The following is a 21464-nucleotide window of genomic DNA, read 5'->3' on the forward strand; positions in this document are numbered from 1 at the left end:
GATTGGTTATATGCAGTGTTTCTTTCGGGGGAAGGGTATATTTAACATTTCACATTAAGGATGTAATAGTCAAGGGGTCTTTTTTCTCTGGCACCATCTTGTTTGAGCCAAGTAAAAGAAAATAAGGAAGGAAGTTAATCTATAACAAAAGGCTGCCAGGGGCAGTGGCTTACGCTTGTAATCCCAGCACTTTGGGAGGCCGAGGTGGGTGGATCACTTGAGTCCAGGAATTTGAGACCAACCTGTGCAACATGGTGAAACCCCCATCTTTACAAAAAATGCAAAAATTAGCCTGGTGTGGTGGTGTGTGTGTGCCTGTAGTCCCAGCTACCAGTGGGGCTGAAGCAGCAGGGTCTCTTGAGCCCAGAAGTTGAGGCTGCAGTGAGCCTAGATCACTGCACTCCAGACTGGGTGACAAAGTAAAAAAAACAAAAACAAACACAAAAAGTCAGTAAGCAAGAGGTCGTGCTTTGTGACTCAGTCTCCGAAGTCAACCTTGCTTAGGACCTAACAACTTTTAGAAGCTTGAAATACACGGACTATTTTCTTTCACAATTTTAAATCAAAATTATGTAAATAATGCTAGAATTTTAAATTTCATTTAAAAAACAATTCAGTCTTATTAAATATTTTTGTACAAATAGTTATTCCCAATGCTAGTATTCATTATCTATTTATGATCTGTGTAATGTTCAGTCTCACTCTCATGTTACATCTAGACAGATACATGTATGTATCAGTGTATATGCAATGTGTGTATGGAGACAATTTAAAAAGGAATGTCTGCCACTACCAGGAAACATTGCATGGTTATGAAAGAAAATTGCATTTGTGCTATCTAAGAGGAAGAGTATGACAAGCTAATTTGCGTTTTCTCTTACCTAAGTCTCTGCTGCTCAAAGACTCTCTACATTAGCATTTCAAAAACAGTGCGTATTTCTCCTAAGTAGCATAGCCCCAAACCTTCAAGACATTAGGATACAGTTGCCTTTCATTTTTTTAATGATGGTAAAATATGCATAAGGTAAAGCTTATCATTTTATCCATTTTTAAGTGTTTAGTTCAATGGCATTAAGTACATTCACATTGCTGTGCAAGATCACCACCCTTCATCACCATAACTTTTTCATCTTCCCAAACTGAAATTCTTCTATTTTTTTTTTTTTGAAACAGAGATTCACACTGTTGCCCGGGCTAGAGTGCAATGGTGAGATCTCAGCTCCCAGGTTCAAGCAATTCTCCTGCCTTAGCTTCCCAAGTAGCTGGGATTACAGGTGCCCACCACCACGCCTGCTTAATATTTTGTATTTTTAGTAGAGACAAGGGTCACTCTTCTGGCCAGGCTGGTCTCGAACTCCCGACCTTGTGATCTGCCCACCTCGGCCTCCCAATGTGCTGGGATTACAGGCGTTGAGTCACGGCCACGGTGCCTGGCCCCAAACTGAAATTCTATACCCCGCCTCTCTCTCCCCGGCCCCTGGCATCCACCATTATTCCTTCTAATTCTATGAATTTGACTACCCTGCATACCTCATATAAGGGTGTGGACTCATACAATATTTGTCTTTTTATGACTGGCTTGTTTCACTTAGCATAATATCGTCAAGATTTATCGATGTTGTAGCATGTGTCAGAATTTCCTCCCTTCCCCTGCCCCTTTTTAATGAACGAATTTCTTTCCTTTTTAAGTCTGAATAACATTCCATTGCATGTCTATACCACATTCTGTTTATTAATTCATTCATTCATGTACATTTGGGTCATTTTTACATTTGAATATTATGAATAATAGTGTTGTGAACAGAAATGTACAAATGTATAAATATCTCTGCTTTCAATTGTTTTGATGCCTTTCAGCTTTGAATATATGGAGCAAGAGATGTGATAAAGAGGTTCCCTAAAGCCTGAATAGTAGTGGTAAAGAAAGAAAATATTTAAGATTGTACTTGTGCTGAGTACTGGATCTCAAATGATAGATGTGCCCATGTGTTCTTTAATACAGTTTGTGTGTGTGTGTGTGTGTGTGTGTGTGAGAGAGAGAGAGAGAGAGAGAGGGGGGTTTGTGTGGCCCTCTAAAGTATGGGACCCAGGGCAGGGCCCTTCATCCCTGGGCTTAGGGTGGTATTAATTGTTGTGAGCACATACATGTATTAGAACTGGGTGAGTATAGCAGTGAATGTAGATAGAAAAGATGTTGACAGACTATGCCTGGGGCACTTAGAAATCACAAAGAAAGGCTGGGCGCCGTGGCTCACACCTGTAATCCCAGCACTTTGGGAGGCCAAGACAGGTGGATCACGAGGTCAGGAGTTCAAGACCAGCCTGGCCAAGATGGTGAAACCCTGTCTCTACTGAAAATACAAAAATTAGCCGGGTGCAGTGGCAGGTGCCTGTAATCCCAGCTACTTGGGAGGCTAAGGCAGGAGAATCACTTGAACCTAGGGGGCGGAGCTTGCAGTAAGCCAAAACCGTGCCATCGCACTCCAGCCTGGGCAACAAGAGCAAAAACTCCTTTTCAAAAAAAAAAAAAAAAAAGAGAGAGAGAAGAAAAGAAATCACAAAGAAAAGAGAGAATAAAAAGAAATCAAGAAAAAAACACCAGGAGAACATGCAGATTTGGAATCCAAGTGAAATTAAATTTTGAGGAATTATCAACAATGCCAAACACTGCTAAGAGATTGACTACACAAGGACCGAGAATTCACCTTTGGACAAAAAAAAAAGTAGAACTCACTGTTGATGTTAAAATGAGCTGTTTCAGTGAGTGTTGGGGATAAAATCCGACTGAAAAGAGTTCAAGTAAAAATGAGAAGCGGGTAAGTAGAAACAGAGGATTTGGCCAGCTCTTTAGAGAAGTTTTTCTATAAAAGGAACCAAAGAAGTGGGATGGAAGCTAGATGAGGATGTGGTGGAGTCACCAGAGATTTATTTTTCTTTTTGCCTAATAGAGGTATAACAGCTGACGGCCCTACATCTTCAGCTGAAGCTCCACAGCCACATATCCAAGTGCCTATCTGGCATCTCCATTTAAATGTCTCATAGGAAAATCAAAATTAACCTGTTCCAAATAGAACCCTTGATTCTCCCTCACTCTCTCCCTAGTCTGTTTTTTCCTAAGTCTTCATTTTCTCAATAAACATAATTGCCAACCATTCAAACCAAAAGCCATGTGGCCATTCCAGATTCTTTCCTTTCCTCACAAACAACGCATCAGCCTCTTAGTTGTACTTCCACAATACATCTCTAACTTGTTCACTTGTATCGTCTGGACTACTGCAATAGCTTCCCTGCTTTCATTCACGCCTCTCACCACCTAGTCTCATATGGCAGCAAGGGTATACATCAGATGAAGTTACACCTCCACTTAAAGCTTTGATTACTCAGAAAAGCAATGATTACTTGGTAAACTTCAAATCCCCACTGCTTACCTTGAGCTATAATGTGCTATATGATCTGGCCCTTTGCTTTTTCTCCAATCTCATCTTCACCTCTTCCCTCTAGTGTACCATACTCCAGACATGCTGGCCTAAACCTAATTATTTGTATTACAAAGATATAAAAAAAAATACAGAGAATAATATTATAGACAACCATGTGCCCACCACCCAGATCTAACACATTAATGTTTAGCTATGTATACCATTAAAATGTAAACTACATGTTCTTTTCTTAATCTCTATTACCTGGAAAGTGCCTAACACATAATATATGCTTAATGCATTTGGTATAATTGAATGAGTATTTGCTTTAGATTAAAAATAAATAAAACATTACAGATATAGTGAATGCTTCTTACACCTCCTTCCTTTCCTCTTTCCCCAGAACTACCTACCATTCTAAAGGTGATATATATCATGCCTATAATATCCCTAGTTTTAATTTTTTTTTCACTTGAGCATTTGTTTTCTATGCTTTCAAAATTTACAGTATGGAACAATACATTAGATATCCCTTGCAATTTGTTTTTTTATCATGCTTTATGTCTACTGTGTTGATAAATGCAGTTTTCATATGTTTTTTGGCTGTACATTTCAGTGTGTGAATATACCATAATTTATCCATTTCTTACTGTTGAACATTTATGTTGTTTCCAATATTTTGTCATTACAAATAGTGCTGCAATGAATATGAGCAACATAACAGTTAAGAGGGTGGACTTTAGAGGCAGACTACCCAGGACTGAATTTTAGACACTAGTTGTGTGACTTTTGGCAAGTTACTTAACTTCTTTGTGCTCTAGTTTCCTTAATTGTAAAATGATGGCAATAACTTATTATGATATTGTTAGTAGGATTAAATGACTGAATACATAGAAATAACTTAGAAAAGTGCCTGGCCCGTATTAAATCTCAATGAATTTTGACCATTATTATCATTACTACCCTTATTATTAGGAATTGCTTAATTACAGGACATGTACAAATTCTATTTCATTAAATATTACAAATTATTCTCCTAAGGGATGTGCCAATTTGTGCTTCCACCAGGGGTTTATAAGTTCCATTTTCCTATATTCTATACTAACTTAAAATTCTTATCAATCTAATGGATATGAAATTATATCTCATTGTTGTTTTACTTGTACTTTGATAGTTACAGTGAAGTTATCTATTTTTCCTTGGGTTTATTGGCCATTCAGTTTTATTTTTTGGTGAACTTCCTCTTTACCTACTTTTCTTTCTCTCTTTTTTTTTCTTTTTGAGTGTTGCTCAGGCTGGAGAGCAGTGGTGCCACCTCGGATCACTCAACAACAGCCTTGATTTCCAGGGCTCAAGCAATCCTCCCACCTCAGCCTCCTATGAAGGTGGGACTAGAGGCGTATGCCACCACGCCTGGCTAATTTTGTCTTCATTTTTTGTAGACACAAGATTTCACTATGTTGCCCAGGTTGGTCTCGAACTCCTGAACTCAAGCAATCCTCCCACCTTGGCCTCCCAAGTGCTGGGATTACAGGCATGAGCCACCACCTCCAGCTTTTTATCTACTTTTCTATTGGATTGTTTGCCTTTTTCGATTTTGGGAACTGTTTTGGATACTAATTAAAACAATGGTTATGGCCAGGCACAGTGGCTCACGCCTATAATCCCAGCACTTTGGGAGACTGAGGCAGGTGGATCACTTGGGGCCAGGAGTTCGAGACCAGCCTGGCCAACACAGTGAAACCCCGCCTCTACTAAAAATACAAAAATTAGCCGGGCGTGGTGGCAGACGCTTATAGTGCCAGCTACTTTGGGAGGCTGAGGCACGAGAATCGCTTGAACCTGGGAGGCAGAGGTTGCAGTAAGCCTAGATGGCGCCACTGCACTCCAGCCTGGATGACAGAGCAAGACTGTCTCAAAAAACAACAATAAGCAATAAACAATGGTTATATCTATGGGGAATGTAATCTAGTCTGCGGCTTGTCTTTGTGTGCCATCTTTTTGAACTTGTTACACCTAAGTAACATATTTTAATACAGTTAAATCTAAATATTTTCCCTTATGGTTTGTGCTTTTCCGCCCTTACTAAGAAATTCTTAGCGGCGGGCGTTGCCTCTCACGCCTGTAATCCCAGCACTTTGGGAGGCCGAGGCGGGCGGATCACGTGAGGTCAGGAGTTCCAGACCAGCCTGACCAACATGGAGAAACCCCGTCTCTACTAAAATACAAAATTAGCCAGATGTGGTGGTGCATGCCTGTAATCTCAGCTACTCGGAAGTCTGAGGCAGAAGAACCGCTTGAACCCGGGAGGCGGAGGTTGAGGAGAGCCAAGATCTCGCCATTGCATTCCAGCCTGGGCAACAAGAGTGAAACTCCATCTCAAAAATAAATAAATAAATAAAATAAATCCTCCCTATTTTTGATATTATAAAGCTATTTTCATTTTCTGAAAATGTTTTGAGGTCTTTAATCCATCTCGGCTTTATTTTTGGATATGGTTTGAGGTAAAATCTAATTATTTATTTCCCTTTTGGAAACAATGCCATCTTTATCATAAACCAAGTTCCCTTGATGTTACTCTTCATTTCAGCCTCACAATCTTTACTTATTTTCTTTCTACAAGAGATGCCTTTCTCTGTGTTCCTTTCAGGTCTACCTTCCTCTGGTCCCTTCAGATCGCAGTTCCAATGTCGTCCTCCTCATATCTAGATTGCTCTACAGGCATTTCTGGCTCAGTGATTCTATGACCACAAAGGAGTCTAGGTGGGCATAGCCTCTAGCTAGTTGTTGCTAGGCTGTTGTCAAGACTGGTGATGCGTTGGCCACTGAAAGGAGGCGCACCCGGAGTCCGTGTGACGGAATCAGGCTGGCGCCAGTGTCGCTAGGGAGTGCGTCACAGTGCGCGGGCGGCCGGGGGCGGGGCCAGGGCTGAGTCACGTGGCTTGGTTGCCTACGCGCTGGTGGGCCGTGGGAAGATGGCGGACGGAAAGGGAGACGACGCCGCTGTCGCCGGGGCTGGGGCTGAGGCTCCGGCGGTAGCGGGAGCCGGAGATGGAGCCGATACTGAGTCCATGGTTCGGGGTCATCTCCCCGCATCTCCAGCGCCTGGAGCCTCGGGACTGCGGCCGTGTCTGTGGCAGCTGGAGACAGAGCTGAGGGAGCAAGAGGTGTCGGAGGTTTCATCTTTGAACTACTGCCGGAGCTTCTGCCAGGTGAGGGGCTGACTGGCTGGATGAGGGCAGCGGGGTGGGGAAGTCAGGGAAAGAGGCCCTGGATCCTCTGCAGCAGCCAGGTCCGGACTGAAAGGCGCCACCTCTGTGACTCGCCGCGCCCCCGGGCCGGGAAGGCCCAGCTCCGAAGCTCTACCGCTGGCCCCCCTCCGCCACTGCCCGACTTTGGCCACCGTTGGGGCGGGTTGCTCTGAGCCTTACTGAGATCCCGGAGGGTTCCGGCGGGTCCCTGGAAGGGCTGTGCCCTGTCGCCGTTGCCTGTGTCCTGGCCGGGTGGTTGGAGCGCCACTGCCCCCTGAGGGATTGATTGCTTGTCCCTGCCGGCACATCCTTTTTTGAGTGGAGTGCGTATCTCCGAACTGGTAAACCTGGATTTTTCTGAATAATTCAGAGAGGTGTGTTGGGGCCAGAGACTTATTTTTGGAGTTAACATATTCTGGGCTTCTAAAAGGTATGACGGTTGGCCTCGAAAGGCGTCTAGGGCTTTCTCATGAGGGATTGCAGAGCTGGTTGGTTGTTTGGTTTTTGCTTTTTTTTTTTTTTTAACTTTTAGGTCGTTTTTTCGTCTTTTCTGTATTCCTTTGAGACGATTGTGCTACCAAGAATAAGGCTGACTCTTTGAGTAGAAGAGGTTGGGAAGAGAGATGTAGAGTGTGGCCTCTTTTGGCAGTCGTATGATCACTTCTGTGCCATGGTGGGTCCTAACCTATGATTACATATTTATGGGTGTGTTGTGTTTAGTCTCCATGACCACTCTGAAATTTTTCTGTATGTTTTCAAGTCTTTTACAAATATAAATATTTGCCATTATTATTTCTACTTCCATGTTTGTTCTATCAGGTGTCAGAGGCACCCCTCTGCTCCTCATCTGTTGTACCTTAGAAAATGCAAAATAATCGTAGTATGTTGGTACTTGGAGTCTTAATAAGTAGTCGAGTGTGCTGAAAAATTTTGGGGGCCAGTTTGTTCTGTTGGTCCGGAGTAGAATAAAAGTTAGCTTGCTTGATTGCTCTTCTTCCCTGTCTCTGCCGAGGCAGAAAGCACCTCATCTCTTTGAATGGAATTTTGTCCTTACTAATCTTTTCCATACATTGTACCACTCCAGTGTTTGTGTGTACAACCTGCAACGTTGCCTTGTACTATTAAATGTTAATGTGGTGTTCTCTGCTTCCTTAGTAGTAATCATCCTTGTTTAGTAAGCTAATTTATTTTACAAATTTTTACTGACTTCATAGGATGGTGCCAGGGACTATACCAAGTGCTGGGGAAACATGAATAAGACACCACTTAGCCTTGATGAACTTACTTACGGGAGGTAGGAATGACAGTATTTCCAGTGCGGTTTTGGTAATGATGGAAAAGAAGGTGTTGTAGAGACAATGGTGTGGAGAGAGCCCTCATGGGATATCCTGATGGGAAAGACAATTCGCTAGTAAAAATAAGTAAAAAGGTTAATTATAAATTGTAATATGTGCTTAGGAAGAAGTAACTGGGAGAGGCCACTTTAGATAGTAGACTCTCTGGGCTGCAAGAATGAAAATGAGTCATGTGAAGGTCTGGGGTGGGGAAAGCATCCCAGTGCCAAAGGTAGAGATTGATAAGGACCCAGAATGGTGTGGAGAAGGGGAAACTAATTGAAGGAGGTGGATGGTGCGGGAAAACAACTGGGGTTTTGGGTAAGGCTTCTAAGCTTGAGTTGTCTCCTTGGAAAGATGACAAGAATGAATGTAAGCAGTCAGAATGAAGCTTGTCAAAGGATCACATATATGTTTATTCTGCTTTATGTCTAGTGCGTGCAATTGCAGTTTTATTTAACGTAATATTTTAATGTTTTGAGTCTTGGTGACATCAGAGATGTGATGGCCCAGAAGAATTTTTAAGAGAAAGCATGTGCAATTAGTCTTTTCTATGAAGGTTTTTTTTTTTTTTTTTGCCTAAAATTTTTCCAAAAAATGTTTTGTAGACTAATAAATGAATTGAGAACAGATATTCCTGTAACATTGTATTGTAATAGAAAGCACATGAAGTTGGGAGTTTGCTGGGTCTTGATTGTGACTTTACCACTTCTTAGCTAATAACCTTGGGCAACCATGTCTGCAAAACTATATCTTGTTTTCTGACCTTTATCTCCTTATAATGCTTTATACAAACAGTAGAATAGAAAGTTTGTGTACAAGTTTTCACAAAATTTGTCATATTTTTGACACATTTTTCCTAGTACAGGTAAGATCAACTGTGTCCTTGATGACAAGATACAGAAAAAGTAAAAATTGTATGAAGAAGCAGATACATTTCACCATCAATAAATTTTGTTGACAAGCTCTTGGTTTCACATCTGAAAGGAAGAATAAGATATGTTCATTCACTTAAGGAACACTGATTGTGTGACAGTTCTGAAGATGGGAACCTAAGACAGGATTCTTGCACTCTAGGAGAGGAGCACGTAATATATAAAGATAGGTAGTAGGTATCTTTACATTATTATAAAGGCCTGACCCTTGCTTATAGGATGCTTCATACTACAAATGTATTTTCATCAGTTATTTAGTTAGAAATGTTGTCCTAGAGACTTAGATTGTACCACGTAGATCCCTTTTGCAACATGCTGGGACCATATTCTCTCCAACTCTTGCAGTACTTAAAAGAAATGGCTCTATCTTTGGAGTTGCACCAAATCAAGAAATAAACCAACATAAGAGTGAATAGAGAAGCTTGTCTCCTGCTGGGCATATTTTCAATTTTCATAAGTTTGTGAAGATGATAAAATGAAATTCTAAAAGTAATAGTTACTAAGAAAATGATACTTAGGTCAAATTGTATTCAGTGAAAATTTGTATTAAGTAACTATGGGATGTGGTTTGTTTTTTCTCTTTCCTTCAGTTCCTTTTCTGAAACCACTGCCAGGCAGTGTGGATAAGATTAACTTTAGAAAACAGTCTTTCTTTGTTTTCCTGAAAAATTGATGATGTCTTCTCAAGTTTTTACTGTATTTTGGGAACCAAGGTTCCTTAAGTTTTACAATTGGTGTGTCTATTTGTAACACAAAATTTGAAGATTTTTTTTTTAGTAAACTGCATTATCAAAATTGAAATTATTGAGTGATTATATGATTACACTTTGAGAATACTAGGCAAAGTAATTTTATGATAAACCATGTTTATATGAGACACTTTTAGGTTCAAGACTGACTTCATAGATTTTTAATGGTTAAAATAAGTATGTACTACACAAAAATTTTCATTTTTTGTAGATTAGTGATGGAGTACAAGAGCTCTGAGTCAGATAGGATGTACTGGCTCCACTATTGAAATAGTTGTGTGATCTTGTTATTTTCTTTAAACCTTAATTCTTTTGCAAATGGATAATAGTACTTAGGTTTTATATGCAAATTCATTGTTGTAAGGACTTAATAGAAAATCTCTATTTTAAAAAAAAACCTCCAGAATTGTCTGTGTTATCCAAATTTCTTGTTTTATAGTAAAAAGTTTTCACAACCTTGGTCTCAACATGCTTTTCAGTCCTCCCCTTGTCAGTCCCATCACCCGAGTTCAACTGTTTACTCGTATTCAGGAGTTCTTTACTTGGAGTCAGTCCATGGACCAAAGTGTGATTGAAGTTATTCCTGTGATTAAAATTTTGTCTGTGAGTTTCCAAGTACATTATTTTGGGAAAGATGATTTTAATTTTCTTTTGTCTTTTCAAGATCCAGTTAACATATTAACTACGTTAACAAGATCTCAGGTCATGTCTTTCCCTTTCATTGTGCTGTTCTCTCATTTTCTGCATGGGAGATTTTCCTTCTTTACAACCCAATATAAATGTCATCCTTTCTGTGAAGCTTTTCCTGATTCGTCAGATAGGTGTCCTTTTATTTGTTTGGGATTTTTTCTTTTTTTTTGATGCTTTATACATACCTATAGTTTTAACTCTTAATTTTATTGCTGTCACTGTCTTCGTTCAGGCTTTCTCCTATTGCAGCAACCTCTTCACTGATCTCTTGCCTTCTGACTGGCATTATCTACAGTTCATCTTTGTGTTCTTTCTAAATTATGAATATAATCTTTTTAGTCACTTTATTCCCTAAAATACCTCAATGGCTTTTTTCCCCCCAAAGGCAAGATAAAGTTCAAACTTATTAGCTTGGCATACAAAGCCTTTATAATCTGGATCACCAACTCCCATTTTTCCAGCCTCATTAAAAAAATTTTGTTTGATCCCACCTTCACCACTGTGTCCATTTCTCACTCTGCCTGAATAACCCAAGATCTTCCTTTCCCCCATCCGCCTATTTATTCTTCAAGACCTGGCTCAAATATTGTGGTCTTTCAGAAGCTTTTTCTGATTTCAGTGGCAGAATTAATTAGGTGATTGTTTCACCAAGGTATTCTATTAGCTTCTTGTACATAAACATGGTGCCTAAATAATTTGTTTCCATGTTTGTCTTTTGTATTGACTTCTAAGTCAACAAGAACAGGAATCTTGTTTATTCTTTTTTGTATACTTAGTACCTAGCAATTAGTACAATGCCTGGCACACAAAACTAATTTGTTGTATCAATTGTATTGTAGGGATTTCATGATACACTCATGAGATACACTTAAAACAGTACTTTAGGGGGAACACCTAATGTAAAATCTAGTATGTAAAAAATAATTTGACCACGAGAAATTACTATAAAGGAACAAGATAGGAGCTTTTGGCCATTTCTTGGAGACATTACTTATCAACTTAAGCCTGCATTGATATAATAATGTAAATATTTACATGTGTCCAGTGAGGAATAACATTGATGCAGAGAGAAAATGAGAGGCCTAGTATTGAGAAAGAGTTAGCTACCTAATAGGATGATCGTTTGGAGATGTCAAGATGGGGATAATCAGTCTCTTTACCTTGAGGTTGATGGCCACAAAGGCTCTTGAGCCTTACCTCTTTCATATATTTCAAGTTTTTAATGCATTAGCATCTCTTCTTGTGTTGCCTTCTTTTTAGTGATGTCTAAATAGAAACTATGTGACAAGTAGTTATCATAGCAAAAGCTAGCTTTGTAATATACGTGGCAAAAACATAGTGTAAATGTGACCCGTGGAGCAGTGAAAACTTTGGTTGCTGTCGTTTACTGTGGTACCGTCTTGTCTCTTACTGTGTACTGTGGCTTCTAGTGGTTCCTGTTTCTTCCATAGATCATACTCTTCAGAATAGTGTTGATAAAAACAGAATAGAGGCTGGGCGTGGTGGCTCAACGCCTGTAATCTCAGCACTTTGGGAAGCCAAGGCAGGCGGATCATCTGAGGTCGGGAGTTCGACACCAGCCTGACCAAATATGAAGAAACCCTGTCTCTTAAAAAAATAAAAATAAAATAAAAAAATAAACAAAATAGAAAAAACAACTTACTATAAGACTGCAAAGGCTGAAACATTTTATTTTCATTCAGGTCTAGACACTTGTCACCATTCCCAGTGACCTTTGACTGTCTTATCTAAAATAGCACTTCCCCATTGCCTTCCACCTCCTTAAATACTGCTTTATTTTTCTTCAGATCACTATTAATCTGATATGTCAGTCTCCCCAACTGGCATGTAAGTACCATGAAGGTGTTGGCTTTTATTTACCTAGTGCCTAGTCTCTAAAACTCAATGGGTACTCACTAAATATTTGTTGATCTTTTTCTCCTCCCTTTCCTGCGCCTCCCCTTAAAATTTTTAGGAGTAATAAACAAGTCTTAACTGTCTTTATCAAGAATTAGGGACATTTGGCCAGCTGTGGTGGCTCACGCCTATAATCCCAGCCAGCACTTTGGGAGGCCAAAGTGAGAGGATCACCTGAGCCCAGGAGTTCAAGAACAGCCTGGGCAATGTGGTGAGGCCTTGTCACTACAAAAAAACTTTAAAATTAGCCAGATGTGGTAGCGCATACCTGTGATCCCAGCTACTCAGGAGACTGACGCAGGAGGATTGCTTAAGCCCAGGAGGATCGCTTGAGTCCAGGAGGTTGAGCCTGCAGTAAGCTGTATTTGTGCCATTGTACTCTAGTTTGGGTGACAGAGTGTGACCTTGTCTCAATAAATAATGAATAGATAGAAAGATAATTTTTTTTTTTTGAGACAGTCTGGCTCTGTTGCCCAGGCTGGAGTGCAGTGGTGAGATCTCTCAGCCCACTGCAACCTCCGCCTCTGGGTTGAAAGAATTCTTGTGCCTCAGCCTTCAGAGTGGCTGGGACTACAGGTGTGTGCCACCACGCCCAGCTAATTTTTGTATTTTTAGTAGAAACAGGGTTTCGCCATATTGGCCAGGCTGGTCTCGAACTTCTGGCCTCAAGTGATCTGCCTACCTTGGCCTCCCAAAGTGCTGGGATTACAGGTGTGAGCTACTGTGCCCGGCCAAGAAGGAAGGAGACATTTTTTGTCAACCAGTTTATCCTGTTTCCCAGCAGGGACCACACCTTATTGTTCTTTGTATCTTGATCGCCTAAGAGAACTTCATTTTTATAATATAATAAAATGTTTCACATAAAATGCATTAAATTTCATATAAATAATGTGTTGGCCGTGCACCATGGCTCATGCCTGTAATCCCAGCACTTTGGAAGGCCAAGGCGGGCGGATCATCTGAGGTTGGAAGTTCGAGACCAGCCTGATCAATGTGGAGAAACCCCATCTCTGTTAAAAATACAAAAATTAGCCAGGCATGGTGGCACATGCCTGTAATTCCAGCTACTCGGGAGGCTGAAGCGGGAGAATTGCTTGAACCCAGGAGGCGGATGTTGTGGTGAGCCAAGATCACACCACTGCACTCCAGCCTGGGCGACAGAGCGAGACTCCATCTCAAAAAAAGAAAAAAATATCTGGCTCAAGCCTGTAATCCCAGCACTTTGGGAGGCTAGGCTGGTGGATCACGAGGTCAAGAGATCGAGACCATCATGGTCAACATGGTGAAACCCCGTCTCTACTAAAAATACAAAAAATTAGCTGGGCATGGTGGTGTGTGCCTGTAATCCCAGCTACTCAGGAGGCTGAGGCAGGAGAACTGCCTGAACCCAGGAGGCAGAGGTTGCGGTGAGCCGAGATCGCGCCATTGCACTCCAGCCTGGGTAACAAGAGCGAAACTCTGTCTCAAAAAAAAGAAAAAAAGAAAAAAATATCATTGTGAATTTCCAAGAGAGACATTAGGTATTGTGCAGCATTTTCCAGACTTATCAGGTCTGAAACGTTTTGCCGTATTCTAAAGCCTTTATCAGCTCAAGAGTCACATGCTTTTTTTTTTTTTTCTCACTATAGTAAAGCAAGGTGAAGAGGTGGTTGCCTTGTCTTTCTGCCTGCCACAGAGTTTTAATTAGTTTTAGCCTAAAATATGATTGTAAGCTCTTTGTTTGTTTGTTGTGTGTGTGTGTGTGTTTGTGTGTGTGTGTGTATGTTTTTCTGAGACAGGGTCTTGCTTTGTCACTCAGACTGGAGTGCAGTGGTGCAATCACAGCTCATTGTAGCTTTGTTAGCCTCAACCTCCCAGGCTTAGCCATTCCTCCCAACCCAGACTCTCTAGTAGCTGGGACTACAGGCATACCACCATGCCCTGCTAATTTTTGTATTTTGTAGAGACGGGGTTTCACCATGTTGCCCAAGCTGGTTTCAAACTGCTGAGCTCAAGTGATCCTCCCTCCTCAGCCTCCTAAAGTGCTGGGATTACAGGTGTGTACCACTTCACCTGGCCTCCTTTAATTCTTTGGGCATGTTTCCTTCAGTTCTTTGAATATACAGTTGGTTCTCGCCATTTGTGGATTCCTCATTTAGCCTACTTGCTAAAATTTATTTGTAAAACCAGCTGAGCTTTTTATGAAAAAATTTCCCCTCCAAAGTTTTTGCAGGGATTAAATTATGTGTATAGTTACATATGAAAAATATTTTAGTGTATTATAATTTGGGGAAAGTTGAGAATGAATCATATTTCAGACGTATCTTGAGTCAAGGTTTATTCTTACAGGTTTACCTATATTGCTGCAATGTAGCTAGCCGGGGATTACTAATGTATTTATTTGTTTGTTTCTCTTCACTTTTGTGCTGCATCCGATTACTGTCTTTTTGAATGCCATTCTTGTCATGAATATTACTATTACTATTTGGATCTAGCAGCTTATGGTGCAAACATTTGATCTGATGGATTTTTTTTTTTTTTTTTTTTAATTTAGAGGACAGGATCTTACTCTCTTGCCCAGACTGGAGTGCAGTAGTGCAATCACAGCTTACTGTAGCTTCAGACTCTTAGGCTCAAGTGATCTTCCCACCCCAGCCTGTCAAATATCTAGGACTATGGGTACATGCCACAGTACTCAGCTAATTTTAAAATAATTTTTGTAGAGACAGGGTCTCACTGTGTTGCCCAGGCTGGTATTGAACTTGAGACCTTAGGTGATCTTCCCACTTAAGCCTCCCAAGACACTGGGATTAGAGGTTTGAGCCACCACTCCCAGCCTGATTTCTCAGTACTACGCCCAAGGAAACAACCTGAGTGTGTCACATTAGCTAGCACAACAATTTCATATTAATGTGGACATTTGTTATATGAATTATTATTGGATATGATAAAATGTATATCCTTGCTTGGGAATTGCATTTTTGTGATATATAATTTTATAAAATAGGCATATTTTTGTGATTCCATTGCTTTTTTTCCAGATATATGTTTAAAATACATAAGGTAGTATCCTAAAGTAATGAAACAAGCATAAATATTTTAGTTTTCGTGACTCAAAACTAGTGGATGCTCATTCTAGAAACTTAAAACAAGATTTACAAATAGATGAATTAGATAGTGAAAGTACCATATAAACTCACTTTTTTTTTTTTTTTGAGACTGAGTCTCACTCTGCCGCTTAGGTTAGAGTGCAGTGTCACAATCTCTGCTCACTGCAACCTCTGCTTCTTGGATTCAAGAGATTTTCATGCCTCAGCCTCCCGAGTAGCTGGGATTACAGGTGTACGCCACCACACCCAGCTAATTCTTTGTGTTTTTAGTAGAGACGGGGTTTTGCTATGTTGGCCAGGCTGGTCTCAGACTTCTGGCCTCAAGTGATCTACCCACCTTGGCCTTCCAAAGTGCTGGAATTACAGGTGTGTGCCACTGTGCCAGGCTGATCATGTCATCTTGAGATTTCAGGTCTCTTCGAGGTTCTCGTGAAGCAGAACATGTCCAGAGAATTACAATTAGAACTATAGCCTAACCTGAAGCCATTGGAATGTATGATACACTTTTGTGATTGATTATGGCTCTGTGAGAGGTTTGTCAGTGTAGTCATTTATTGATCATTTATTGATCTCTTATAGTCAATGCTTCTAGACTCTGGAAGACTAAATCATAGCTGAATAACTAGAAAGACCGCAGTGCTTTCCATTAGCTAACTTTAAAAAATATTGTGGTCTGGCTAGGTGCAGTGGCTCATGCCTGCAATAACAGCACTTTGGGAGGTCGAGGTGGGTGGATCACTAGGTCAGGAGTTCAAGACCAGCCTGGCCAAGGTGGTGAAACCCCATCTCTACTAAAACTATAAAAATTAGCCAGGCGCAGTCGGCAACACCTGTAATAACAGCTATTCGGGATGCTGAGACAAGAGAATCGCTTGAACCCAGGTGGCAGAGGTTGTGGTGAGCCAAGATCGCACCACTGCACTCCAGCCTAGACGACAAAGTGAGACTCCGTCTCAAAAAAATAAATAAATAGGACCGGTCGAGGTGGCTCATGCCTGTAATCCCGGCACTTTGGGAGGCTGAGGTGGGCAGATCATGAGATCAGGAGATTGAGACCATCCTAGCCAACATGGTGAAACCCTGTCTCTACTAAAAATACAAAAAAAATTAGCTGGACATGGTGGCCCATGCTTGTAGTCCCAGCTACTCGGGAAGCTGAGGCAGGAGAATCATGCGAACCCAGGAGATGGAGGTTGCAGTGAGCTGAGATCGGGCCACTGCACTCCAACGTGGCAACAGAGCAAGACTCCGTCATTCAGTCAGTCAGTCAGTCTGTTAATCAATCAATATTGTGACCTTTATGTTTTCAAATACAGTAACCAAATGGATGTATGACCTTGGGGCATGTCATCTTGTTATTTGCAAGGGGCCTTATATTGCTGTCTAAATAAGATGTTCTTTAAGGTTTGATTCTGCTCCAAAATTATATAATTCTATTGAAAAATGTTTGCTAAAGATTTTTTTTTTTTTTTTTTTTTTTGAGATGGAGTTTTGCTTTTGTTACCCAGGCTGGAGTGCAATGACGCGATCTCGGCTCACCGCAACCTCCACCTCCTGGGTTCAGGCAATTCTCCTGCCTCAGTTTCCTGAGTAGCTGGGATTACAGGCACGCGCCACCATGCCCAGCTAATTTTTTGTATTTTTAGTAGAAACGGGGTTTCACCATGTTGACCATGATGGTCTCGATCTCTTGACCTCGTGATCCACCCGCCTCAGCCTCTCAAAGTGCTGGGATTACAGGCGTGAGCCACCGCGCCCGGCCAAGATTTTTTTTTTTTTGTCACCCAGGCTGGAGTGCAGTGGTGCGATCTTGGCTCACTGTAACCTCCACCTTCCGGGTTCAAGTGATTCTCCTGCCTCACTCTCCTGAATAGCTGGGATTACAGGCGCTCGCCACTGTGCCTGGCTAATTTTTGTACTTTAGTAGAGACAGGGTTTCGCCATGTTGGCTAGGCTGGTCTCGAACTCCTTACCTCAGGTGATCTGCCCGCCTCGGCCTTGCAAAGTGCTGGGATTACAGGCGTGAGCCACTGTGCTCTGCTGCTAGAGATTTATTTTCTAAGTCATCTCTAAACATTTGTCTTACATATTCTTATCGAAATAAATTAATATCTTTTTACAAATATGTTTTATTTGTACCATACCTATATATTATATAAAACAGATACAGAAATACATAAAAGGGGTGAGATTTTAAAAAACTCATTTGAATATAAGTATTAATATTATATTCCTGCTACCTGATGGATTATCATTTGCCCCTCTAGGATAAATGCCCATCCCAGTGGAAACTACTGATTAGAACTGAAAGTATTTGCATTAGTTATGCTCGCTGTCTTTATTTGGCTTTTTCCTTTGTAGTGAAATCTTGGTTTCATTTTTTTTTTTTTTTTTTTATAGAGACGGGGTTTCGCCATGTTGGTCAGGCTGGTCTTGAACTCCTGACCTCGTGATCTACCCACCTCGGCCTCCCAAGTGCTGGGATTACAGGCGTGAGCCACTGTGTCAAGCCCAATTTCAGCCTTTAAAGGACTTTGTCGATGAAAATGTTAAATCAAGGGGTGAAGCACAGTGGCTCACACCTGTAATCCCGGTGCTTTGGGAGGCCAAGGTGAGAAGAGCTCTTGAAGCCAGGAGTTCAGGACCAAGACTGGGCAATGTATTGAGACCTTGTCTCTACAAAAACTTTTTAAAAGTTAGTTGGGCATTGTGGTGGGAACCTGGAGTCCTAGCTATTTGGGAGGCTGAGGCAGGAAATCCCTTGAACTGAAGAGTTTGAGGTTACAGTGAGCTTTGTTTGTGCCACTGCGTTCCAGCCTGAGCAGGAGAACCAAGACTCTGTCCTGGGGGGAAAAAAAGTTAAATCTAGAGCAGATGATCCCATTAAGTTCTAACAGTAAATGTGGATTAAACATCACATCTGGATCAATCTTGTCTTTTATTGTCATGTGAAATGGAGAACATATGTGTAGATTTGAATTTAGGAGATTTCACTTAAAATTCTCATTCTGGCCGGGCATGGTGGCTCACGCCTGTAATCCCAGCACTTTGGGAGGCTGAGGCAAGCGGATTACGAGGTCAGGAATTCAAGACAAGCCTGGCCACGAGACCAGCCTGGCCAATATTGTGAAACCCTGTCTCTACTAAAAATACAAAAATCAGCTGGGCTTGGTGATGGGTGCCTGTAATCCCAGCTACTCTGGAGGCTGAGGCAGGAGAATTGCTTGAACCCAGGAGGTGGAGGTTGCAGTGAGCCAAGATTGTGCTGTTGCACTCAAGCCTGGGCAACAGAGTGAGACTTCGACTCAAAAAAAAAAATTCTCATTCTACTTGGGAGGCTGAGGCAGGAGGATTTCTTGAACCTGAGAAGCCAAGGTTGGAGTGAGCCAAGATTGCAACACTGCACTCCATCCTGGGCAACAGAACAAGACCCCATCTCAAAAAAAGAAAAATGTACAATTTGGTGAGCTTTGGCATATCTTAATATCCATGAAACCATCATTGTTATGATGATATCCATCATCCCTAGAAGTTTCTTCCTACTGCTTTGTATTCCCTTTCTTACCCTCTTGTATACATACCCTTCCATCCCCATTCAACTACCGATCTGCTGTCTCTATAAATTAGATTGCATTTTTAATAATTTTATATAAATGCTATAATCATATAGTCTCTTATTTTATTGATGAGTATTTATTGTATGGATATATCATGATTTGTTTATTTACCTATTGATAGACATTTGGATTGTTTCTAGCTTTTGGCTACTACAAATCAAGCTGCTATGGACATTTTGTGTGTAAGTCTTTGTGTGGACAAATGCTTTTTCTTTTCTTTTGGGTAAATACCTAGGTGGAATGACTGGGTCACCTAACAGGTTTTCCAGAGTAGTTGTATTATTTTACATTCACATCAACAGTGTATGAGAGTTCTAGTTTTCTACCTCCTTACCAACACTTGGTGTGGTCAGTATTTTTTTTCATTTTAGCCACTCTAAAATCACTGTTAGATCATTGTGATTCTAATTTGCATTTCCCTAATGACTTTTTAAAATTTTGAGACAGGGTCTCACTCTGTCATCCAGGCTGCAGTGGTATGATCTTGGCTCACTGCAGCCTCTGCCTCCCAGGCTTAGGTGATTCTCCCACCACAGCCTAATTGCTGGGACCATAGGGTTGCATCACCACACCTGGCTAATTTTTTTGTATTTTTTGTAGAGGTGGGATTTCGTCCTGTTGTCCAGGTTGGTCTCGAACTGCTTGTCTCAAGCAATCCTCCTGCCTTGGCCTCCCAAAATGCTGGGGTTACAGTTGTGAGCCACTGAGCCTGACCCTAATGACTTTTGTCACACATCTTTTCATATGCTTGTTTGGCATCCTTAGATCTTTGATGAAGTGTCCAAATCTTTGCTATTAAAAAATAATTGTTTTCTTATTGTTGAGTTTTGAGAGGTGTTGTGTTTGTGTTTCTGATACATGCTTTGCAAAGATTTTCTCCCTAGGTTGTGCTTTCTCTTTATTATTCTCTTAATAGTGTCTTTCTTTCTTTTTTATTTGTTTTTGAAATTTTATTTATTTATTTATTTTGAGATGGAGTCTCATTTTGTAGCCTAGGCTGAAGTGCAGTAGCGTGATCTTGGCTTACTGCAAACTCTGCCTCCCAGGTTCAAGCAATTGTTCTGCCTCAGACTCCTGAATAGCTGGGAACAGGCGCCCACCACCACACACGGCTATTTTTTGTATTTTTAGGTGAGATGGGGTTTCGCCATGTTGGCCAGGCTGGTCTTGAACTTCTAACCTCAAGTGATCTGCCTGCTTCGGCCTCCCAAAGTACTGGGATTATAGGCATGAGCCACTGCACCCAGCCTTAACAGTGTATTTCTAAACACATAAATTCTTAATCTTAATAAAGTTCAGTTTATTAACTTTTTCTTTTGTAGATTGTGCTTTTCCTGTTATATCTAAAAAAATCTGTCTAATCCAATACTACAAAGTTGTTCTGCTATGTTTTCTTCTGGAGATTGTATAGTTTTAGGTTTTACATTTAGGTCTATGATTCATTTGGAATTAATTTGTATATATGGTGTGAGGGATGGATGGAAAGTTTTTTAGATATAGATATAGGTATATCTAAAGAACTTTTTTTTTTTTTTTTTTTTTTGAGACGGAGTTTTGTTCTTGTTACCCAGGCTGGAGTACAATGGCACGATCTCGGCTCACCACAACCTCCGCCTCCTGGGTTCAGGCAATTCTCCTGCCTCAGCCTCCTGAGTAGCTGGGATTACAGGCACGCGCCACTATGCCCATCTAATTTTTTGTATTTTTAGTAGAGACGGGGTTTCACCACGTTGACCAGAATGGTCTTGATCTCTTGACCTCGTGATCCACCCGCTTTGGCCTCCCAAAGTGCTGGGATTACAGGCTTGAGCCACCACGCCCGGCCAAGAACTTTTTAAAAAATCACTCGTGCTTGCTTCAGCATCATATACACTAAAATTGGAACAATACAGAGAAGATTAGGATGGCCCCTGTGTAAGGATGACATGCAAATTCTTGAAGCATTTTATATTTTTCAGGGAGTCTCTGGCCAAGGAGATCATTGAAGAGTACTTCAAATGCAAGAAATGAACAGATAAATCTTTGGCTCAGAAAGAAAAAAAAAAAATCTTTGGCTCACAAAAAAATAAAATTGAAAACACTCATATATTTAGCTATAGATAGATATATAATAGTATTATATAGGTATATCTATAGCCATATATATGAGTGATTTTTTTAAAAATTGCATCCTGGGTACCTGCAAAGCCCGGCCCCACTGCCTGCTGGGAGTTCCTGCAGCACCCCCTCCTCCAGACTACCCGTCTCCCTGGAGCTTCTGGGGTAGCAATTGGTAGGGCACTGATCTGTGAGCTCTGGAATGTCTGCTTAGAGTTCTGAGAGGCAGGAGCTGCTCTGTCACTGTAACTATTCAAGGCCAACTGTCACGTGATGAAGGGATGAGTAAAGAGTTTTTGCTGGGAAAAAAAAAATTGCAGCACCGTTTGTTGAAAAAAGCTATCCTTTCTCCACTGAATTGCCTTT

At 41.0% G+C, this 21464-nt stretch overlaps 1 protein-coding gene and 1 non-coding gene across 2 annotated transcripts in view; both read left to right on the forward strand.

Annotated features, from left to right (window-relative positions):
- The first annotated feature begins 6381 nt into the window (after positions 1-6381).
- RLF (RLF zinc finger) overlaps positions 6382-21464 on the forward strand; it is a 79564-nt gene continuing 64481 nt past the window's right edge. Inside the window, exon 1 of the mRNA XM_012439117.2 lies at positions 6382-6631. Coding sequence (XP_012294540.1) covers positions 6395-6631 — 237 coding nt within the window. The 5' untranslated portion in view covers positions 6382-6394. The remainder of the gene's footprint in view (positions 6632-21464) is intronic.
- LOC135273457 (U6 spliceosomal RNA) lies at positions 20850-20956 on the forward strand. Its single transcript, XR_010341259.1, has one exon. It is a non-coding gene; the product is annotated as a U6 spliceosomal RNA (small nuclear RNA).

Source organism: Aotus nancymaae, unplaced genomic scaffold (genome assembly GCF_030222135.1).
Source record: "Aotus nancymaae isolate 86718 unplaced genomic scaffold, 86718_ANA_hifiasm-v0.15.2.pri h1tg000007l, whole genome shotgun sequence".
Taxonomy (NCBI): domain Eukaryota; kingdom Metazoa; phylum Chordata; class Mammalia; order Primates; family Aotidae; genus Aotus; species Aotus nancymaae.